Source organism: Gossypium hirsutum, chromosome D07 (genome assembly GCF_007990345.1).
Source record: "Gossypium hirsutum isolate 1008001.06 chromosome D07, Gossypium_hirsutum_v2.1, whole genome shotgun sequence".
Lineage (NCBI taxonomy): Eukaryota > Viridiplantae > Streptophyta > Magnoliopsida > Malvales > Malvaceae > Gossypium > Gossypium hirsutum.
Window position 1 is genome coordinate 14,452,935 of NC_053443.1, and position 24,710 is coordinate 14,477,644.

At 29.0% G+C, this 24,710-nt stretch overlaps 1 protein-coding gene across 1 annotated transcript; it reads left to right on the forward strand.

Annotated features, from left to right (window-relative positions):
• Positions 1–17,319: 17,319 nt before the first annotated feature.
• On the forward strand, positions 17,320–19,139 carry LOC107954198 (cytochrome P450 86A1). Its single transcript, XM_016889687.2, has one exon. It carries the CDS (start codon positions 17,394–17,396, stop codon positions 18,936–18,938), a length of 1,545 nt encoding a protein of 514 aa, XP_016745176.1. The 5' UTR covers positions 17,320–17,393; the 3' UTR covers positions 18,939–19,139.
• The last annotated feature ends 5,571 nt before the right edge of the window (positions 19,140–24,710 follow it).

Below are 24,710 nucleotides of genomic sequence, written 5' to 3' on the forward strand. Positions count from 1 at the left end.
TATAACAAATAAATGTTTTGGGTTAGACTAATTACTAGGGGTGTTCATGGTTCAGTAACCAAATTAATCGACCGAATTGATCTAATTCGGTTAATCAGTCGGAGGTCAATTAATGATTTTTTGGAATTTCAGTTATCGGTTAATTCAGCTTGAAATCGGGTAATTAACCGAATTAACTAATTAAACGAAATATTTATTGTTTTCAAGACTTAAGTAGTGTTTGGTTGTTAACTTTTAAGACTTATATATTATTTCTAATGTCTTATTTGTTGTTTTTACCTCCATCCAAAGTTTTTTGAACTATTAAATAAAAGAAAATAAGCATTAGTAATGTATTTTTTTAATATGTTTTATACTTATTTTAACCAAAAGGAAAAATATATAAATTTCGGTTAATTCAGTTAACCGATCGAATTAACCGAAATATTTCGATTCAGTTAATGTATTTGAAAAAAAAATTCAGTTCGATTTACAGTTAAAGATTTTTATATTTCAAGTAATTCAGTTAATAGTAATTCGATTCGGGTATTAACCAAACCAGCCATTTGAACATCCCAACTTATTACACCAACTCAGTTATTTTTATCATTCAATAATAAAAAATATTTTAATCAGACACTTGTGGGTGCGTAAACTACATATTAAATAGAAAAAAATTCAATTATACATTAAATAATGATACTTTTGTATTTAACCTTGTACGGTTACACATTAAATATGTGCAAAGTAAATTAAAAGATATTATTCTTAAACCTTTAATCAAACACAAGTACACAACTGTATGTTTAAACAATCAATGATATACTTTACAAGTTCAATTTTTACCTTTTCCTAAAATTATTTACAGTTTATTTCTAAAATTTCAATTTTTTGCTATTACTAAAATTGTTTAGGATTTAGTTCTAAATCAACAGTTAATGTCGTTAAGGTTTTTTTTAAAAAATGACCAATTTCCACTACATAGGCATATGATTTTAGATTAATTTTTTTCTCTCCTTATTTCATTTCTTTCTTCGAATCCATTTTCGTTACAAAAATTATAGTTTTGCAAAAACAAAATTCCCTTAAACAATATTATAAAGCTTAATACTTATGCATTATTGTATAAATGTCTAATATAACTACATAAATTTAATACACAAATTCATTAATATCATATTAGATCATTCTAATATTCTTATAATTGCAATACTTCCGGTTTACACTTCAAAATGTAAATAAAACAAAAAAAAAACTTCATTACAAACAAACCCTAAACTTATCTTTATTCCTTCCTAATAGTAAGCTTTATCAACACAACTTTAATGTAGCAATAGGGATATTTGACACCAAATGCAATTTTCCTATCCAATTCATATGCGTATCTTGAACAATGGTCATTAAAGAATTCTTCTCCATTACATAACCATAATGGTAATGTAACACCCCTTACTCGTATTCGATGTCAGAATAGGGTACGAGGTATTACCAGAACATATACACTTTTAACCATATTAAACCGAGTTGTAAAATTTCATCTAAACTAAAACTTTCAAATTGTTATTCTTGATTCGCTAATTAGGGTTTACATAGCCCAATATACTTACAATCTTTCATTTCCTCGTCGTATGAATTAAAAAATTTCCATTTACTTATTGAATTTATCACGAGTACCTGAATTGATCCGTATCATTACATATTCTAATATCGTCACATTTTCCTATTTAACTATTGTAATATATCAATTACTCAATATCTTATAAGCTAAGTGTCACATATACATTATCCATTCATCTCCCATACAACTATCAATATTAGCCACAAAGATAGAACAAATTTTCTCTATTCGATGCTAAATCAAAACATGTTACTTCATTACCAACTACCCTTACTAAGTATACACCTTAAATTAGCCCAAGTGTTTAACCATTCACCCATGGCATAAATATATTTTATCTATTATTGCAGAATATAGATGTGTTACCCAAATCATAATTCACCTCACATAATAACTGAGTTAATTTTTATCATTTGTCAAATAAATTACAAAACAAATTATATAACCAAATATAGATACATTTTAAACCTCACCAATAAACAAATTCTCATGGCATTAAATAATTATCACGCATCAAAGAAAAATGTATTTGATATTTCTATCACACAAACCAGATTAATCAGTGCAACCTCAATGATGTAATCATCCTTTTAACTTACTTAACCAAGCCAAATTATACCATCATCTCACACATAGAATGACCCACCTATCATACTTCTCAATTATGTCACTTAATATACCAAATATACCTAATCTTTATCATCATGATCAATCCACAACCAAAATACATCCATATATCTAAATTACCACACACACACACATATATATATACCATACACATACTATAAAACTTTATTTTCCCCATGAGCTTAAATCATGACCAATAATGCACAAATATAAGTATCATTTCTATTTCATCGTTTATCAATTATAATCGAACATATGACCAATTATAGACAAATCATTTATATATTCTCTAATTTTCCTCCTCCTCCTCTCCATTCCACATCCTTAATGTGTATAATACATTTAAGCAACATTTTCCATACTATCACTATTTTCCTGTATGTAAATTCAAGCTGTCTATCTGAGTCAGAGTCACTAATTTATTTATATATTGATCTACAGAGCTCCAAATTAAGATCCGTTAATTTTCCCTAAAACTAGACTCACATATATTCTTAACATAAAATTTTTAGAATTTTTGGTTTAGCCAATAAGTACATTTTATTTTTTAAAGTTTCCCCTATTGCACTGCTCGATAGTTCTGACATCTCTTCACTAAAAACTGATTATCTCATTGTACATAATTCAGATGGTATTCCTGTTTATTTATAATGAAAATATACTCGTTTAGGATTCTAAAAATATAAGGTTTAACCCCTAATTAATTTTGTAAAATATTTAATGATTTTCCAAAGTCAGAACAGGGGATTCCAAAATTATTCTGACTCTATCTCACAAAATTTTCATGATTTACAATTCCATTGCTTACACCGTTTCTTCTATGAGAAACTAGATTCGATAAGCTTTAATTTCATATTTTACTCATCTTCTAATTCGATTCCCAAAATTTTTGGTGATTTTTCAAAGTTGGCACACTGCTGCTGCCCAAAACTGTTTTAGTGCAACATTTTGATTACCATTTTGACCTTAAACTTTTAACACATGACAATTTCATCCCTAGGCTCGGAAAATTAAATTCTTGCAATTTAATCCTTGATTCAAGCCTAATAGTTCTCATACATATCAATAACAACCCATGGATTCCATGAAATTTCAGAATTTCTCCATAATTTCAATACTTTTCAACTTAATCCCTAAAACATGTTTTCATCCAAAATTCTTTAATAAAACACCTTTAAACATCCATTAACATCTCAATTTCATCATAAAATAACAAAAATCATATGAAATTATCATTGGTATCTTCCAAAAATTTCAACAAAATGAGAAACTAGTAGAATACTAAGTTGGATCTAATTGTAAAAGTCTAAAAATATAAAAATTTCAAGGAAAAAGCAAGAATTAAAGTTACTTGAAGCCAAAATATGGAATACCAGCTCCAAACCCTCTTCCATGGCTGTTTCCCACCGAAATTTCAAGAAGAAATGGTATTGAAATCCTTAAAATAAAATTTGGTCACATAAACTTTATTGTAATTCCAATTTTGTCCTTAAATACATAAAAATCTTTGATTTTTTTAACGGTATGCCACCTCTGCCACTTAAGTTGGTCCATTTGCTCCTTTAGTCCTTTCTTATTTAATTATTAAGCTATTTAATCACTTTAGCAAGTTTTGCATCTTTTCAATTTAGTTCTTTTTAATTAATTGACTGTCGAAACGTTAAAATTTTCTGACGAAACTTTAAGACTACCATATTGACACTCCTTAAATATTTATAAAAATATTTACGGATCGATTTATAACATCGAGGTCTCGATACCTCTTTTCCTCAATTTCTTAACTTAATAAATTTAAAAAAAACACAAATTACTAATTTAAAAATCTCTTAACAATCATATTTGACCCGTAATTATTTAATAATAAAATTTAAGAGCTTATTTTCTGAATTTGGTGGTCTCGTACCACTATTTTCAACATTTCTAAAAATCGGGCTATTACAGGTAAACATTAATCGTGCTCCCACCTTCAACATTTAACATCTTCCGCAACAAATTCCTGCAATTCCTTATCTTCCTATTTGAATTTTTTTTTTCAAAAAAGTGTAACATATGTGCTACACCTTCCACCCTTGCTAGGTGAGACAAGTCACCCTCACCAACCTTCATTAAACATATCGTCAATGTGTAGACAACCAATAGAATAGTTTCCTTGGCTGTCATTGCACGCTTCAAAATCCCTTCACCCTCAACCACTTTGCCTTAATTTAGGAATAGTGAAGATCCTAGCAAGATTAGAGCTTGAATATTGTTGATGTCAACAAATCGCATAATGCATTCTCGCACCCAAGGTCTCCTTTCCATTACCCATACATTATGAACTATGCTGTTCTAGTTTATTTCCGTCCCCCACCACTTTCTCTTCATTCACGGTTCACCTCATCTCTTTACAACTGTTTCAAACGAAAACATAAACACTTTTCTATCCTTAACACCACAATTTAAAGGGCAATTACACTTTATAGTTATTTTATGAAATTCTTATAAACCAACCAACTATATAACAAAAAACATAAATCTCCATTGTTTCACTTCAAAAACAAAAATCTTATTTATTAATTACAACTCGACCCTTTACATATGATGCCCTAAACACTTAAATCTAAATCATTCTTGCAATTCAACTACGAAACTTCTACAAATGATAAAATCCATTTAATCTCAACAAAGATTCACAAACCCACCTCAGTAGTAGACTTCCAATTGCGTCCGCACCTCGTCGAATGCATTAAGAAACAATATCGAACAGGATATGTCCGTCAAATAAAGCAATCTTGATGATTACTCTTCATCGGTTCTAACCTTTTGCATTTCTTTATTCTTTTTCCAATAAACTACTTGATTACAATACTTGGTAACCGGTTATGTAACCACAAAAAAAAAAGCTTTTCCCAATTGGAATACATGAAAAAATTGGCATTTTCTGTACCTTGATAACTCTTCTCTCTTAGACGAAATATTTGTCTATTCGTCTCTTGTCCTTTGTTTTAAACTAAGTACAAAGTCTAACCGACGTTTTAGTTTCAATGTAACAAAAAATTTAGTTTACATTCATGTCTTATTGGAATGACAACTCGTGTTAAATGTGACATTTGTTTTGACTCCTTATATTGTTTTCGTAGAGGGGGTTTGGGTTTTTCTAACTCATTCCATTTTAATGGAACCGAACTTCAAATTCAATTACCCATAACCATTAATGGGTCTCAACTGTAACAACCCGATTTTGACCCTAATCGGAATTGTGGTTTCGGGACCACAAATCTGAATTAGAAAAATATTATTAATATTATTTTGTGTGCATTTGATTGTGTGAAATTTTCGTGTTTTAATTTCGTCGTTTAAGTGTCCGATTTAATAAAAGGGCTTAATCGCGTAAAATGAAAATTTAGGGGTTAATTACAAAAGCACCTAATTGTTGTTGTCTTTATAACTTAGAGGTTTTATTATGCAAATAGTCCACTATGTATGTTAGTGGGTGGCAAAGGACTAATATAACCTTATTATATATGTTATATATATGTGTAAAGGTTAATATAGTAAATTAAAAATAAGACTAATATGTGTTTAATATAACAAATTAAAAGGGCCATGTTCTTCATTTTAGCCGAATATAGAAAAGAAAAAGAAAGGAAAAGAGAACAATAAGGTTCGCCTATCTCTAGGTCTAATTAAGGTATGTTTTTACTTCGGTTTTTGATGATTTTTACGTTTTGATATCGTTGCTTTGAATACTACCCGACCCATGCTTGAATTTCTGATTTTGATGAATATTTTGAGTTATGCCATTGTTGAATATTTGTGTTTTGTGATGTTTAATGATGAATAATGGAAGATATGTCTTAGATTAACATGTTTTGTCTTGGGATTTTTGATGAATTTGAGTATTTAGGGCTAAATTGTAAAAATAAATTTTTTGAGGGACTAAAATGTGAAATAAATGCAATGTGTGGACTTGTATGAGAACCATGAATATTCGGCCCTTGTGTGGTATGGGAAAATTTTGTGTATTTTGTGTTTTGCGCAAAAAGGACTAAATTGCTAAAAGTGCAAAATGTTAGGGGCAAAATGGTAATTTTCCCATTTATGTATTTTTGGACTTAATTGAATGTTTTGATGAATAAAAAAATTAAATTTGATTATGTTTAGATCAAGAAACGAAGAAAACGAATTTAGATCGGGGAAAAACGAAAGTAATCGAATAGTCGATCGTGTCTGCTGATATCCGAGGTAAGTCTATCAGCTATTTAATGTTATTAAATTAATATATATGTAGGTATATCTATTATGTTTGTTGTTGAGCTAAAATTAAAGAAATTTAATTGAATAAATTCAAATTATAAATGGTACAAATATGTATATACAATGTTCGAATATATATATGCTTCTATAAATATTTTTGAATTAAGTTAAAGTATGAATGGTATAAGGTATATATATATATATATTCAAATAATTATATATGTATCTATATGTATATATACTTGAATATGGTTGGTTGTATGAGACTTATATATGTGCACATAAGATTCAAATATATGTAAGTAAATACATGTAGAAATTCTTGCTTAAATTAAAGATATGTATAATACATATGTATACATAAGTTTCGAACATATATATGTAGGTAAAACATTGGGTTTGATTAAAAGTATGTATGTTGTAATTGTACAGATAATTTCGAATAAGTAGGTATAAGGGAGTTGGAACATCTATATATATATATATGAATAGGTCTTGATTATATTTTAAGGTATAAATGTTAAATACGTACTTGGGAGTTCGAATATATATAATCATCAAAATGTATATTTGTGTACAGATTCTTGAATTTAATTGAATGTATGAATTGCAAACTCTTTGTGATTGAATATGGACTACAATGAATGTGTGTTTGCTATTAATAAGTATTTGAGGAAATTATTCTGTATATGGGAAAATTGACATTTTCAGGCTTAGAGCTTAGCAGGCTTATTGCTGGTGAAACACTTCAGACAAAATGTCTAGCAGGCTTAATGCCGGTGAAATATTTCAGACTATATGTCTAGCAGGCTAAGTGCCGGTGTACTGAATCAGGCTTTGAGCCTAGCAGGCTAAATGCCGGTGAATCTGTTTTTAAGTATGTGATTAAGTGTACAATTATATGATTTTGGATATATTTAATTGATAAGTATATTTATATATACATTCGGCTAAGTGCGTTTGATGATTATATATATTCGGCTTATGCACTTGTAATATATATATATATATATGCTTTGGGATTTTGTATTTGATAAATATATATTCTTATAAATATTTGGTACACATACTTGATTAGTAACTACATATGCATTCGAGATATATATACCTTTGTTTATAAGTATTTGATAAAAATGAATGCATTCATTCATATGTATTAGATTTGTATTTGCTTAATGTTTATCATGAGTATACATACATATTCGGTTATGATATGTGTATAATATATATATGCTTGGTTGTGTACATTCGGTTGTAATGTGGTTTGGTATAAATATATAATCAATTGATCGCATTCGACAGGTATATATGTTGGACTATAAATAAAATGATCTGAGTACAATAATGTATAAATATTAGGTATTCGTGTTAATTGAAATCTCAGTGAAATAGATTAAAGAGTTATATTATTTATATTTATATACATTTAGTTATGTTGTAGACTTACTAAGCTTTAAAAGCTTACTTTGTTTGTTTTCATCCATTTGCTTTTATAGATTTTGGAGACGCGTTACGAGCTCGGGGATCATCAGCATAGTCCATCACACTATCGACTTCTTTTGGTATTTTGTTAAATATTTGAACTCAATCTTATGGCATGTATAGGTTTGAGTACGATGTTAATTACATTTTGATTGTAAATTATAATAGTTATGCGAAAGTAATTAAATTTTCATGTTGTGATCAGTTTGGTTTTAAAAATGGTTGTGTTTGTTCGGTAATGCCTCGTAACCCTAATTCGGCGACGAAGACGGGTTGGGGTGTTACATCAACCCTACCACTTACAAAACCATTCCACTGAAAAATTCCTTTATATACCTTAAACCAAAAGTTTATTAATAACCCAACTCCCATCATTTGCCCAAACTAAAATAATCAGCTCGACCAATATCTATTTATCCAGTTCCCAATTTCTTGATAACCATAATTTTGCTGGAACTTAAATGAAACAGTGTGTTTAATAAACAATATTCTGAACATCTCTCACTTCTTTCTTTCATTCGCCATAACTATCACTTCATCTTTTTCTTCGTCATCAGCAACCACACTGATTCGCCTTCATTTCATCATCGAACGCCATTGTTGAGCAATCCTCCAAGACCCTTTACTTGCCTTTGTGGGATCTAATATCTTACGTATAATATGCAATATTTGTCCTTATCAACTTGTCATTATATCGGAAATGATTTCTTAAATTAAATTACCTTTTCCATTTATTTCAGATTCTCGTATTTCATTTCGAATATTATAATGTTTCAAACCATTAATTCTAAAAATGACAATGTCCCACCGAAAATCCTCTTCAGCACCTTATGAAAATTTTAACAAATTTGATGCTAGACCTTTTGCTAACAACTGAGATTTTGTTTGGTGGAGCAAAAGTTTAAAAGAGAAGACATATCTTCTCTCTCTTCGTTAACAGTAGTAACCAATTTCAAGTCCTTAGCACACTTTTTTTCATTTAAAGACATGCCCTAATCTAACGGCTATAGTATTCTCATTTTTGTCTAACAATCACAGTCGTTGGTCTAAAATGAATCTTATCATATCCCACCACATAAACATCCCATTTTAGACGCTTACATTTTTAAAATAAAAAATTTTGAGATGTTTATAAATAATTTTAAAATTATATTAAAAAACCTAATATTATCTAAACTAAAATAATAATAATAATAATAAATCATATCCTCCTATCCCTAAGCGGGTGATTGTCAACTCAATAGCATTATTTAATAGAAATTTACTTTATCAATCCTACCCACTCCTTGCCCTTTAACATCACCTATCTTTTTTATAAATTAATCAGTCAAAAGTTGAGGGAAGTAATATATAAATATTCACCAATAACATTATAGTAAAATAAATTTACAAACCCAAGGTAGTTAACCAACTTATAAATTTTTTTGACAGTGACACACTCCAAAACGACTAGGTTTCACTGAGTTTTCATTAGACAGTTGTTAAGATTGTCAATAACAAGATACAACATTATTTTTCTAAGGGTTGTCAGTGGCATCTTTAATAATTTAAAGGAATAATTATAGAATTTTTTTCTCTCATTATTGCTCAAGTTTCTAAAATAGTTTAAAATTCAATAATATACTTTTTGTTAATAAATAAATGCATAATAACTTATTTTACCCTCCAAGTTTATCCAAAAAGTCATTTTAGTCCTCCATTTAATTTTTCACCTTTTTTTAATCATTAAACTTGCATTTTTTGTCAAATCACCCCAAAATAGATGAAAATGTTAACGGTTTTTAACTTTGCTATGTAGCATACACGTGGATTACCATGTGGATGACATGTATGCCGTATTAATAAAGTTAAAAAATATTAACTTTTCCATCCATTTTAGGGCAAATTGACAAAAAAAAAAGTTCAAGGGCTAAAAAAAGGTAAAAAATTATATGAATAGCTAATATAAGTTTTATAAAATTGGAGGGTCAAATAAGTTATTATGCCATAAATAAATAAGAAAGTTGAAAAAAAAAAAAGTAGTGGTAGTAAACTATGACGCCTTTGATGTCTTTAATATGTCTCCAAAATGTAACAAAGTGTTGAACATTTCAAGTAGTTTAGTAAAAATGATTAACAGGAATTTTTTTTAAATAAATGTCTAATGGGTATATCTTTTTATGAAATATCCAAATAATTCTAACATTATAATCTAGTAACAAACCACTATGTTTTAATTAAAATGTAGGTAACTTACTTTATAATTAAAATTTAGATAACTTGCTTTATAATATTTCACACAAACAAATATCATGCATATAAGATGGTATATCCCGACTTGAACCATTAATTAGCAAATGTGTTTTAGAGTTTTAATGAGGTTTTTGGTGTCTGAAGACTTACCAACTCCTACTATAAGAAGTGGAAATGCACGACATATAATAGTTATATATATTTTGGTAAGAGATGGTTCACTTTTAACACTATTATGGGCATGTACTTATCTTAAAGATTTACAAGAGAGACCCCTCTTCTTGTTGAAGCAAAATCACTTATGTTTATATGCTCAATGTACCACATTAATTTCCATTCTTGTTGTAGGATAAATTTTAATAATGCATTACAAACATGTAAGTATAGTTTGTTTTTACCCATCAAACTTTAAAATCAGAGATTACAAATTAAAAGTTGGGCTCTCATTATTAGTATCTAATAATATGGTTGAAATTCATTCTAGTTATAGTACTAGTAATCAAACAAAAATTATTTACTCTCACATTCATTTTCTTAAATTAGAGGTTTAGTCTTTAATATACTCAATTCACAGGTTAATATGTCCAAACTTTAATTTACAACATACTCTTAACATCATTACCTTTTTCTAAAAAAAATCGAATTTAATTTTGACCTCAATTCTAATTCTTATTAAAATAAATTCTAAGAACTTTTATGTAGCTTGAGTATAATTTGATCAAATAAATAATGAAGTCAATCCCTTTAAAAATTAAGATGGCTTTTCTATGGTAGTTTGTATATATATGTTCAATATATGGTAGTATATAACTATATATTGTTTCTTTAAATCTTTTAATTTATAAGATATGAACACACCTATCATATGAAAAATGTACACTTTTTTTATTATAGAATATTTAATTCAATCCTCAAGATATCATATATTAATATACTTTTTTCATTCAATTTTTTACTATTTAATGGATTCCTAATATTATTTTCACATTATTAGAAAGGTTCCAACTATCTATCATTAACAAATATTGTTAGCATAGATATCATTCTATATCTTGAAATTTTATTTATTTTTAATAAAATTCTAAAAGCTTTTACAAATTAATATGAGTGTGCATATAATTATATAAATATTAAATAAAGTCACACTCAAAACCATTTTTCTTTTATAAAAATGAGTAAACTATTAAAATAGTCATTTTTATTTACCTCAAGTTACATTTTATTCACTTATATTTGAAATGTTACATTTTAGTCACTTACGTTTACGTATTGTAACATTTTAGTTATTGAGCCGTTAATTGTTGTTAACGATGTAACAGTAAGCTAACGTGACACGTTAAATCATCATTTCAAACAAAAATTTTAGATTAAATTATATAATTGGTCTCTATATTTTTTCGTTTTGCGCAATTTTATTTTTCTTTTATGTTCTTTTAAATTTCCTTTTTTTTTCTTTATTTTCTATTCTCTTCTACTTCTCCCTCTATTTTCCTCCCTTCTCCATCTCTTTTAACGTAGTTTTTCTATGTTTTCTATTTGTTAAAAAATTGCTTCAACGCTAGTTCTCATGCCCTCTTTCATGTAATTGCAACTCCATTAAAAAAAATCGATTACTAACTTAAGCTCATATAAAGGAAAGTTTCAACATGCCAATCTGTAAGAAATCTTATGCCATCCATGATTAATTCTTCAAGTAATTGGCGCTGAATACTAAGATTTTTATTTCAAGGAAAGTTTTTTATTTGAATAAGATTTATAAAATAGATCACACTTAGAATATCTAGTTGATTCATTCCATATTAAAGAATTTATCGAGCTGAATACTAAGAGTTACAGATTTACATTGATAGTAATTGAACAAGACATTACACTTATTTAAGAAAATGTTTGTTATAGTTTTATACACAAGATTGAGAGTATTTATCTTGTTCGTGTAAGGAGTAAATTGTTTTGTAAGAAAAATTTTAATGGGGAGCGTGATATAGTTAATATATAAGAGGAAGATTATAATTTGCTGAGCAAATCATATTTTATACTGTAAATTGATAAATTGTGAATTACATAACCAACTTCGACGCGATGTCTAATTTTAATCATTTCAATTAGTAAAGCTAAATTGCGATTGGACGTGAAGGTGGAAGGTAAATTCAACAAACTTTCATTTTGAACTGGGCAAATGCCATGAGCATGTGAATTGGTAGATGCCATCGATTATTGAGGGCAAGTGCCATCTTCTTTCATTATTTTTTAAAAATTTTTGTCGAGATGAGTATGTGAATTTCAAATTTTTTTTTATCTGAAGTATTTCTGGACAAAAATTATTAAATAAGTTTTTACGGTCAATATGCGAAGTTTATCAATTCACATACTTATGACAAATAAATTATTAAATAAGTAGAAATTCATGTCAATAATTTAATCGCATTCATATGTACTAATTTGTATCATTTCAAAAATATTAAGGAAAAGATGAGAATTTATGACAATTTTATATTAGAAAAGGAATAAAATAAATTACAATTATTAATATCTTATCAAGATTAAGGTTAGACTCTAATATCTTTTAAAAGTACTTATTATATTCATAAATATAGATTTTGGGCAAACTTTGTAAATCCCTATTTATCAATAAAAATTCTTTCTCTTTTCCTTTTTTTTATTTCTTGTTCTCTTCTATTTTTTGTTCTTTACTCTATTTATTTCATAACAGTACGATATTCTACAATAAAAAAAAATACCGTCTAAAATCCTGCTCATGAGAGAATTCCTTTCAATTTCTTCAAGCATTAGCCATTTGGGATTTTTCATCAAAATCTGATAGAAAGAAAGAAAGAAAACAAAACCTACTGTTCTTAAAGGGAGTCAAACTTGGGTCCCCAAATCTCCATGTTCGTTTTGCCACTTATTTATAAAACCAATTGATGCCGGGGAAGAAAAAGGAAACAGAAAAACAAAATCACGGAATAAGGGAATTGAACCTACCCCCATTGGTAACACTTCAACAATTTTCTTTTCCATTCAACCACTCAAAGTTTTTTTTATATTTTTGGAGCTAACAAATTTATAAAACCAGTTCATCTATGTTTTCTTTTCTATTTTCTTATTTTATGAAAAAATTATTATTTTAAAGTTTCTTTCAAGCTAAAGTTTATTTTTATCGAATTAAATTATGCATGATATTTAGGTAATTGAATTTTTGACGAATTTAATCACATATATAAAAATGATTTAGTACAATTTATGAAGTAAACGCCTCCAACTAAATCATATCTTTTGAGAATGAAACTGTTTGTATATATGTGTAAGGATATTATATTTTACATGAATCGGCACTTGTACATATCATGCCAACAAGTTATGATAAATAATCTTCAATATAATTGGTTTTTGGTCAGGAGTCAAATAAAACTCATTTTAGATTTTTTTTTAATGTGCAGTATATGTTTAAGTTGTTCAACCACGATGCATAAAATAAGTATCCAATGAATATTGAGAATATATATTAATTATGAATCTCCTTGTTTTATTAGATGTTTTGAACGAATTATAGATTCAATTATGATATGATATATATTTTGATTTAATAGTTTTCCTAAAATAGGGGAAGAGAAATAATGGCTGGATGAAATAATTACTTAGAATGAATTATCATTATCTAGATCCTTGTAGAAAGTAATTTGAACCAGAAATTCAAAAAGATAATTTACTTTATTACAAGTTAACTGCTAGATGTATTTTTTGACATGATGAGAATAACCAAGTGTCATATACCGGATGATGTTTTGAAGTCCTAGTAGGACATCCTATTAGAATAAATGAAAGTAGTGCATGCTTGAAGCATGGTAGATTGATTGGTTCCAAAGATGAAAATTCTTGTAAAAGAAAATAGTGAATCAAGATGGTTATATAGTAGAGGTGGGTGCTCCTGAAGAGACCCAAATACCTAACTAATTATTAAAATTCTAGAAAACATTCATCAATTTGAAATTGAAGATGGAAATACTGAAAACAAAGAGATCTTGAAAAGTTATGTCAATACGAGAAAATATGGAACCATGAAAAATAGATGTTGTCGGCAATAGCTTTGCATGCAATAGTACTGTTAAAATCATGAATAAATTTGTTAAGAAAGATAGACAAGAAATAAATTGGCCAAAATGAAAAAACGCAATTAAAGTAGAATTAAATTTGGAAAATTTTTGGATCAGTCATCCAAATATGTAAATGTATAAAGTTAGTAAGGGTACAAATGAAGTAGTTTTGGAAAACAAAATAAGAAATATGAAGTTTTTTACTAAGTGCTAACATTGATTATGAAAAGATATTCATTTTATGGTGGATGCAATAATGTTGAGATATTTTATTAGTCTAATGGTTATTGTTACGACCTTTTATATGATAGAAAGATAGAATGAGAACAAAATTAATTTTAAAGAGCAAAAAAGAAAAGAAATCAATGTTTCTTTCTCCTCAAGTTTCCACTCTCTTGAAACTACTCTCTCAATGGGAGTCAAATTAAAAGCTTTATGGAAATAAAAATCCCAGCTTTCTCAATGTAGATCAACTGTCTCTAACCACTTCTCTTTCTGTTTTACTTTGGAAAATAGGGTCACCAAGAAAAGTAAAGTGTAAACTATTGGTTTCGTGGAAAAACAAGAGCTTAGTTTTTTTGTTTTTTATTATTATTATTAAATTTGGTAGGAGTTAGCTTTTGGATATGAATAATATATTTGATATAATTCTTTTTATAAGATTATGCCTTAAACACGTATTAAACATGAATATTTCAGAATAATAACTCAACTTTTTAATATAATATATTAATTCTCGTGTTAATTTATTTTTTAAACGTGGAGTAAGTATTTTAAATATATCATTTAAAATTAAATCCACCAAAAACTTTTTAAATTAAAACAAATAACTACTTAAATAATTTTATTTTTAAGTTTTTTTAATTTCTCAAATTTAATCTTAAATTTATTCATGACTCAACTTATAGACTAACTAATTTACATGTATAAATTTTCACTAAATTGGATTACCATAACCATTTATTTAAGGCGCCTAAATAATTTGATATCTTATGCAAATAAATAAATATATATTTATTGGTCGATTGAGTCTTAGCTCTATTAGCATGTGTATTGTTATAAATATAGAAGGATGTGAGTTCAAGTGCGCTCAAGCACATTATCCTCTTATTTATGAGTTGAGGAGGAACTATAGATAGTTTTAGCATCATGTTAAAAAGAATAGATATGATAAAAAAACGACATAAAATGCTAAAAAAATATACAATCATAATAAAATTATAAAATAAATTATTAATATGTAAAAGTCTATAAATAAAAAGCTCACACAATTTTTTATTTTTCTTTTTCATTTTCCCTCCTTCCATTTTTCCTTCTATGTTTCTTTCCTTTCTCTCCTTCCCTTCCCTCTCACCCACCCACCCACCCAAAAAAAACAAGCTAGGCACATCTACAGTGCTTAGCTATAGTCTTGAAAATGCGATGATTAAACTTGTATAAAATGTCGAGCAAAGACGTAACTAAGGGAGGCAATCGGACAAGCAGTGGCCTTGGAACCCTTTAGTTGAGGGGTAGAATAACATTTCCAATCCATTTTAATTATGAATTACTCAAATTAAGTCTTTTTTAAGTCTTTTTTGCTTTTTCCCCCAACATTTTAAAACTTTATTTTGCCCCCTCACCTAATATCATAGTATTGGCTTTACCCCAGATGCTAAGAAAGGGGTTTAAAAGACAATGAATTTAGTGTTTGATAGCTTAAGATAAGTGATGAGTAATGGTTTTAGTTTAGAATAGGTGATACGAGTGAAGTTAATAAGGATGGACTGAGGCATGATGTAAGCAACTTGTGAGGGGAAAAATTAGTATTTTATTAAAAAAATTGTTAGAAATTATTAAAATATTATAAAAAAATTAAAATTACTTCCCTTTTATAAATATTTATAATTTTATAAAATTTTTGAAAATTTTTATATCCTTGAAAAGCAATTAAGCCCTCCTAATAAAATAATTATAAAATTCACATGAGCATTTTTTCATGTCAAATATCACATCATCATTTTTTCAAGTTAGTTGTCACGTTACATCAGTACTAGGCTTGAAAAATGGGCTTGAATAAAAAAATAAGGCCCATTTAGAAAACAGGTCGAGCCTCGAGTAAATTTTTTTCGGCCCGGGCCTGGCCCGACCCAAATTTGCAAAAAAAAATATTGTTGTTTTGTTGTCATTTCACTATTATATTGTTATTATTTTATTGTTATTGTTTGAATATTATATAACTCTTGTTTTATTATTAATTTTGCTACTACTTTAAAGGTATTTACTTGTTAAGTTTTACATATCTTAGTGTTATTTAAGTATAAAGACTTTTTTTAATTTATTGGGAAACATTTATTTTAATGTTTTTAGTGTATTTAATGTATTTTATTTTTAAATTTATTTTTATATAAAAATAATATAAAATAATTTTAATACAGGCGGACCGAGTCAGACTCGGGTTTTAACTTTTTTTATCCGGATCGGACTTAGGCAATATTTTAGGTCCATTTTTTAGGACCAAGCCTATAAAACAGACCTAAAATTTTGTTACGGCCCAACCCGACGCATGATAACCTCTAAGCAACACTTAGTGGCCCGTTAGGGGCTTTGATGAAAACCATATTACATGAACTCAACCGATCGCTAACTCTCAATTAATTGCACTTTTTAATTAAATAGTCGATTGTTAATTATTTTATAAAAAATTTTAAATTACCTAAAGCCTAATTTTATATATATATATATTTAAAGGATTATGTCTTAAAAAAGTATTCAACATGAGTAGATGATGATATAATGACATATCGGGTAAAACTTAAGAAACAAATCAAATTAATGTAAAAACAACCAATTAGTTAATTATGGCTTCGAAGCATTAGTTGTGTCACTTACCTACAAAACATACTTTGCATGGTTTTCGTGTAAATTCCCTAAAATAAATAGTTCCTATCAACCCAACAGCGACTTTGGACTAGAAATTTCCTAACTACTCTTCCTAAACCTTTCCCATTGTCATCACTTCATATTTATATATAAACATATTCATAATCATATATATAACTTCAATCCTATCAATCTCTGTCCAATTAAGCTGTCTAGTGCAAAGAATTCTAGACCATAGCATCAATTCTCTAATATAGGTCCTAGCAATGGAATTGGAAAACCCTCCATTTGGGTTCACCCTAGCAGCTGCTGCAACATTTGCTTATGCAATATGGTTCTATCTGCTAGCCAAGAGGTTAAGTGGTCCAAGGGTATGGCCTCTGGTCGGTAGCCTACCATTTCTTTTCATGAACCGGAGGAGGATGCATGATTGGATTGCTAGTAATCTTCGAGCAACGGGTGGTTCAGCCACCTATCAAACATGTACCATTGCTGTTCCATTTTTGGCTCGCAAGCAAGGGTTCTACACTGTCACTTGTCACCCCAAAAACATTGAGCACATTCTCCGGACCCGGTTCGATAATTACCCCAAAGGGCCTCATTGGCAGGCTGCATTTCATGATCTTTTGGGGCAAGGGATCTTCAACAGTGATGGAGAATCGTGGCTGATACAGAGGAAAACAGCAGCACTTGAGTTCACGACCAGGACACTCAGGCAAGCCATGGGTCGTTGGGTTAATAGGACTATCAAGAATCGTCTATGGTGTATTTTGGACAAAGCATCAAATGAGAAGAAAGCAGTGGATTTGCAAGACTTGTTGCTTCGTTTAACCTTTGACAACATTTGTGGGCTTACATTTGGCAAAGACCCACAAACACTTTCTCACGAGTTACCAGATAACCCTTTTGCTACTGCTTTCGATACAGCCACTGAAGCAACTCTTAATAGGCTTCTTTACCCTGGTTTACTATGGAGATTGAAGAAGATTTTGGGGATAGGAGCTGAGAAAAGATTAAAGAGTAGCCTCCGAATCGTTGAAAACTACATGAACGAGGCCATTGAAGCACGAAAAGAAGCTCCATTGGATGATCTACTGTCCCGTTTCATGAAGAAAAAAGATGCTGGGGGAAACCTTTTCACAAGCACCGTTCTTCAATGCATCGCTCTGAACTTCGTCCTCGCTGGTCGTGACACCTCTTCCGTAGCCCTCAGCTGGTTCTTCTGGCTCGTAATGAACCACCCAGAGATTGAGCAAAAGATCATCGATGAAATATCAAGGGTTCTCCGCAACACCCGCGGCCCAGATACCAAGAAATGGGTGGAAGAGCCACTGATGTTCGATGAAGCAGACAAGCTGATATATCTGAAAGCAGCATTAGCTGAAACACTGCGGTTATACCCCTCGGTTCCTCAGGACTTCAAGTACGTTGTCGAAGACGATGTGTTACCAGATGGCACATTGGTTCCCGCTGGCTCCACCGTCACATATTCAATATACTCAGTTGGAAGAATGAAGAGTATATGGGGAGAAGATTGCATGGAGTTTAAGCCCGAAAGATGGCTATCAGCAGAAGGTGACAAGTTCGAGGCACCAAAGGATGGTTACAAGTTTGTGGCGTTCAACGCTGGACCAAGGACTTGTTTGGGCAAAGACTTGGCTTACTTGCAAATGAAGTCGGTGGCCTCCGCAGTTCTGCTGCGTTATCGGGTTTCGCTGGTTCCTGGACACAGGGTGGAGCAGAAGATGTCTCTCACACTGTTTATGAAGAAAGGTCTTCGTGTTTACTTGCAGCCGCGTCTACTTGCATAGACAAATTGTACTGATCTCTTAACTTTGTATTTGCCACCTCTTATACTATTATTATATACAGGAAATTAAAGCATGCATGGAGGATATATCATTGTTGTTCATGTTGGCTTTGGGGGGGGGGGTATAGTTTGATTTGATTTGGTTTCAACATTTCAAACAAATGTTTGTTTCTTCAATACAATACAGTTGCTTTAAGATGCATATTTGAATTTCTCCATGTTTTAGACACTAGGGGTTGGGCTGGCTTAGGTTCGTCCATCTCGCTAGGTTTATGGGCTTTGCCCGACTAGATGCCCTGTCCTTAATGTTTTTACAACCTGATCCAATGTCCTTATCCCAACACAATTATTACCGTCTTCCTTTGTGGTTCCTTACCCAAAGCGGCAATTATATTCATTCAAATAAACTGAAAAAAAGCAGAGCAAGTGAGGCCAGAACCCCTGCATGACTAGGGTGGATCATCACTCATCACTACACCAGCAAAACAACCACCCCTAAAGCTCCACAATTACATTATTATTCAACTCATGAGTGTTCAAAGTCATATATTAGTATTGATGAAAACAACCTTTTAACCTAATATTGTGGAGTTAACCATTTAACGAGAGCAGATAATCCATCCTTGAATTGATGGAGTCTCTAATACAAAGTACAAAACTAAATGTCTTGTCTTGTTGCAGCTATCAAAACCAGACACAAACTTCAGGTAAATTTCCCTCCTTTTTTTTATTATTCATTCACTTGGATAAAATTTCTACTTCTACTTCTATTTCTTTAATCTTTATTCTTTTTTTAATCGAAGTTTATTTTTTTATCACTCGCAACTTCATTAATTAGACGCTAAATGGGCATGTTCAATTTGCCAAATCCCTCTCATAATTGGATGTGATTTTTCCCCTTTCTATCATAAAAACAGGAAGAAAATGCATAATATTATGTGTCCTCGCTTCATCTTTATTTAAAATATTTGAGTTTATCTTAAATCAAAACCACTCTAAAAGTTAATTTTATTTACTTAATAATAACATCTTCAAAGTACATAAATAGTATATGATTATTTTATAAAAATCTAAAACTCTAAACTTTATTTTCTAAAATCTTAGATTTTAAAGCTCTAAATTTTATACCTTTTTAAATCTTAAATTCTAATTTTACCTAGAAGCGAAGTCAGAAGATTTTTGTTAGGGGAGTCGAAATTAAATTTTAATATTTAATTATCTATATCTTTATAATTTTTAAAAGATTAAATTAAAATTTTATTATTTTTAGGGGGGCAAAATGTACTTTTACCTTTACTAATTTAAAATTTTAAAAATTGTAAAGACTCTAAATAAATAATTTTCCATTTTAGATAGGACTAGGCCCCTGTCAACCCCTTAGATACGCCACCGATCTCACCATTTCCCTAAAATCATAAATCTTAAATTCTAACCTACCATACAATAAATCATAAATCTAATTCAACAAACTTTGTGTTACTACTATTATTTGTTAATTATATTTATTTATTTACATTAATTTTATTTAATTAATCAACACTAACTAGGGTCCGGTGTTAGAAAGTGTGTGATATTAATTATGAAATTCTTTTAAAGCAATATGAAGTGGCATATTTTTATTGGATGCCTAAAAATGACTTTTAGGATCATTGCAGTATTATTTAAGCTCTAAATATAATTTGAATCAACCATTCAAAGAATTTAGTAATCATCAATAAAAATTAAAATCTTTAGAGTTTGTTTGGACAAAGAATTTTAAGATTTTTAAAATACTAGTATTTTAAAATTTATCAATTCAAAATGCTAAGATTTGTAATTTCTTTGGTTGGATAAATAAATTTATTTAGAAGAAATTAGGTTAAAGAAATTATAAAAATTTAAAAATAATTATAAAATAAGAATAATTATATTAAATATAAATAATATAAAAAAGTGCAATATGAATATCATTATATTTGTAAAATTTTATAAATAGCTTTAATAAAATAAAATTTTAAATATATATGTTATAATTAAATAAAACCGTTTTTAAAGCTTACATTTTTATCTTATAGTGGGACCAAATATATTAAATCAAATAAAAGTACTAGGAATTTTGAAAAACCACCTATTTAGGTGAGATTCGAAAAAGGGTTTTGAGCTATTAAAATTATGTCTTGAAATTACTCACAAATTTTGAAATTCTCTAATATATTTTACCCAAACAAATAGATTAATTTTAGAATTTTAAATACAAATGCAATCTCTCCTATGAGTTCCTCACCAGATTAAGGAGAATGATGAATTTATACTAATGTAAAAGTTCAATAAAAAAAGAAATAGATAAGGAGAAAAGAAAGGGAGAAAAAAAAAGATTAAATGATACTACTAACAGTGATATCAACATATCATTATACATGTCGATTGAGTCTTAACTCGATTGGTATCGATATTGTTGCCAGTGCAGGATGATGTGGATTCAAGTACACTAAAGCGCATTATCCTCCTATTTAAGGGTTGGGAATGGGTTATGGGTAGTTCTAGATATTATATTAAAAATATCAAATATAATTAAAACATATAATAATATTTATATTCAAAAATATATATATCATTATACGATAATTAACAAATTCAATAATAACGCAATAAATAGATAATATTTGTGATGACTTTTTACAATTATGTGGCAAAATTTAAACAGTGAGTAAACTTTTTTTTATATAATTTAATTAACCTTTTATTTTAATTACTATAGAATAATAAATTAAATTTTCGATATTATAAATTGGTTAAATTCGAGGCATCTTTTTGATTGCTAAAAGGCATATTAATGCCAACCCCATGTGTTACCCAACCACTGGCAAAAGAGAAGACAAATGTATGCATCAAGTGGTTCCCCCTAATTCCACACAAATTCAATTAAAATGTCATCTTTGAGGCTCACCCGAAAGCTTCCATTTCAATGATTTTATACCCTTTTATTTAAACAAATAATAATAATGGGGTTGGGCACATCCCCAAGCGCAATTTGAATACAAAGGATGGCCATGCTTAAGCAAAAGCCTAGATAAAAAAACAAAAGGAAAGCACAACATTCGGTATTCCTTTACTTTTATTAGGTTTTTCACTCTTTATCTTTTGAAAAAAAATATAGCATTATATCTATTGTGTATTATATCAATTGATGATTAATCAAAAGTGTGAATAGCATTATAATATAAATAAAAGAAGGTCAAAAGATCCCATAAAAAAGGAACAAATAAGCTCTAAGCTAAACACTTTTATAGAGACCCAGTATGCATGCTTGAACAAAGGTCTAAGCCGTGCAAAACAAATAGAAGCGAAGGTGGCCCTTCGGTAGTAATTTCTTCAAGATATCATAGCCAACATAGAGTGATGATAGCCTCTAGATTAAAAAAATAGTCCCCACATGAAGTGTTGAATCTCGCAACAGATAAAGCAAACACAACAAATCTCACACTTTAAAACACACCAGAATAGAAAAAAAAATTACATATAGTGAAGAGGCAAATAGCATAAGTTAAATCTCACATCAAGGAGAGCCAAAGGCCTACATCGAGGCCAAAAAAAAATTTACTCTAAAAAGGCCACTTCATGCTGAGAAATGGTCACTAGCCAGTGAAGGAGGCAGTAAGAACATGAGGGGTGGATGAGATGGAATAGGGAGGGAAGAGGAAAGAAAAAGATTAGGTGAGAGGAAGGGGCAAAGAGGGAAAGAAAGGAGGAGAAAATGAAAAAGGCCGAATAAGGGATGAGAGACGTGGAAGGAAGGGCCAATGTGGTGGCTATGATTGGCCACTGGTGAGCCAAGCGGCCAACCACCAAGGAGGCACAAAATGAGCAACAAAGGTGGTGGCTTTTTAAAGAGAATATAAAGCTTCTCTCTAACGGTGCTCTTTTTTCAATACATTTTTTAAAACTACCAATAACCTCCCAAACCTTAATTAATTAAGTAAGAGGAACGTTACGCGACTTGAGCCCATAACCTCCAAGAATTGAAACAACAACCATGATAATTGAGTTAATACACTATCAATATTATAATTATCTTGTTTAATTTGTAAATTCTAATATAATATTTTTAGTTCATTACAACAAATGACATTGGTTTTAAATATTTATAAAGTAGGCCAGTTTTACTTCAAAAACAAAAGTTTATAAAACTCAAAATCAAAATGCGCTGATTAGTGTTCATACTATAGTCAATCTTTTAGTTGATATATTTATTAACCAATTAAAAGGATGGTGGGACCATGCATTTACTAAAACCCAACAAGAAAAAATTCTAGATAAACAAGAAAGAGAAATCCAAGATGCATTTACAACTTTGATTTTTTTTTTCAATCTCTAAACACTTTATAAGAGATCCTTTTCATTTTAAAGATAGAAATTCAAAATCATTATCAAATTTAAAATACATAAAATTAATAGATTTTAAATGGTATAAAAATATCTTTATGACCAGGGTCATACAAAAATCTAATAATCAACGATCATTCTAGAAAGAAAATTTTCTAACAAGACTTTCTACTTTGTTAGGAGAAAAAGTTAGAAACCAAATTAGGGAAAATTACAAATGTATTATTCCCTATGAAAAACTTGCATATGATGAACTAATTAGTTTCACAAAAAAATAAAAGATTAAAATCTGTCAAGATTTAAAAGTACAAAAACAACTTAAAAAAAGAAGAAATATATCAATACAGAAAGAAAATTGGATCATTTTCCTGCCACTTTGACATTAGAAGTAAGCCTTCTTCAAAAAAAAATGTTACCCTGTAAAACCAAAAAAATAGGAGAAAAAATATCTCAAAATATTATAAAAAACCAAAATATAGGAAATATAGAAATGAAAAGAAACAACAAAAGTCACAAAATGCAATAGATAAAACAATAAAATATTATAGGTGTGGAAAACCAAGACATATCAAAATATTGTAAGATTAAGAGAAGGATTAATAAAAATCTAGATGAAGAAATAGAACAAAAGATCAATGAAATTCTTCTAGAATCCACTACCTCTGAAATGATACATCTATTGAATCAGATCAATTACAAATAGATGAATTACATACAACATCCGAATCTTCTGATGAAAATGAACCTTCAATAAATATGTTAACCAAAGACTAAGATTTCATTATTGTTATTGATAAAATCCAAGACCCAAAACTTAAAAAGGGAATATCTTTTAAAATTAAAATCCTCATTAAAAGACAAACCAGAAAAAGAAAAAGAAATTATCCTAGTCAATCACAAATGTACAGTATACAATATATAATACTTAATAAATATGTAAATTGAAACCTAGACAAATCACAAATTCTTAATTACAATTATAAATAAAACAAATTAAATTAGAATTTTCTCAACTTAAAAATGAACAACAAGAAATGAAGAAACAAATGCAAACTTTAAAATATGAAATCTCAGAAGATAGTTCTTCAAGAACTAAACTCGAGCCAGAAAAAAATTCACAAGAGTACATGATGGTTCTTACTAAAGTATCCATCCAAATATATTTGATAAAAATAAATCATCTTATAAACAATGAATTCCAATTAGAAACAATATCCCTTTTCAACACAGAAGTAGATCAAAAATATATTAGAGAAGACATAATTCCAACAAAATACTATAACAAAACATCATAATCTCTTAAAGTTGCAAACGGTAAAAAGCTCAAAATTACTTACAAATTTCCTAATGCTAAAATTTGTAATAAATGTATCAAATACCAAACATGTTTTTAATAGTAAAAGATATTACC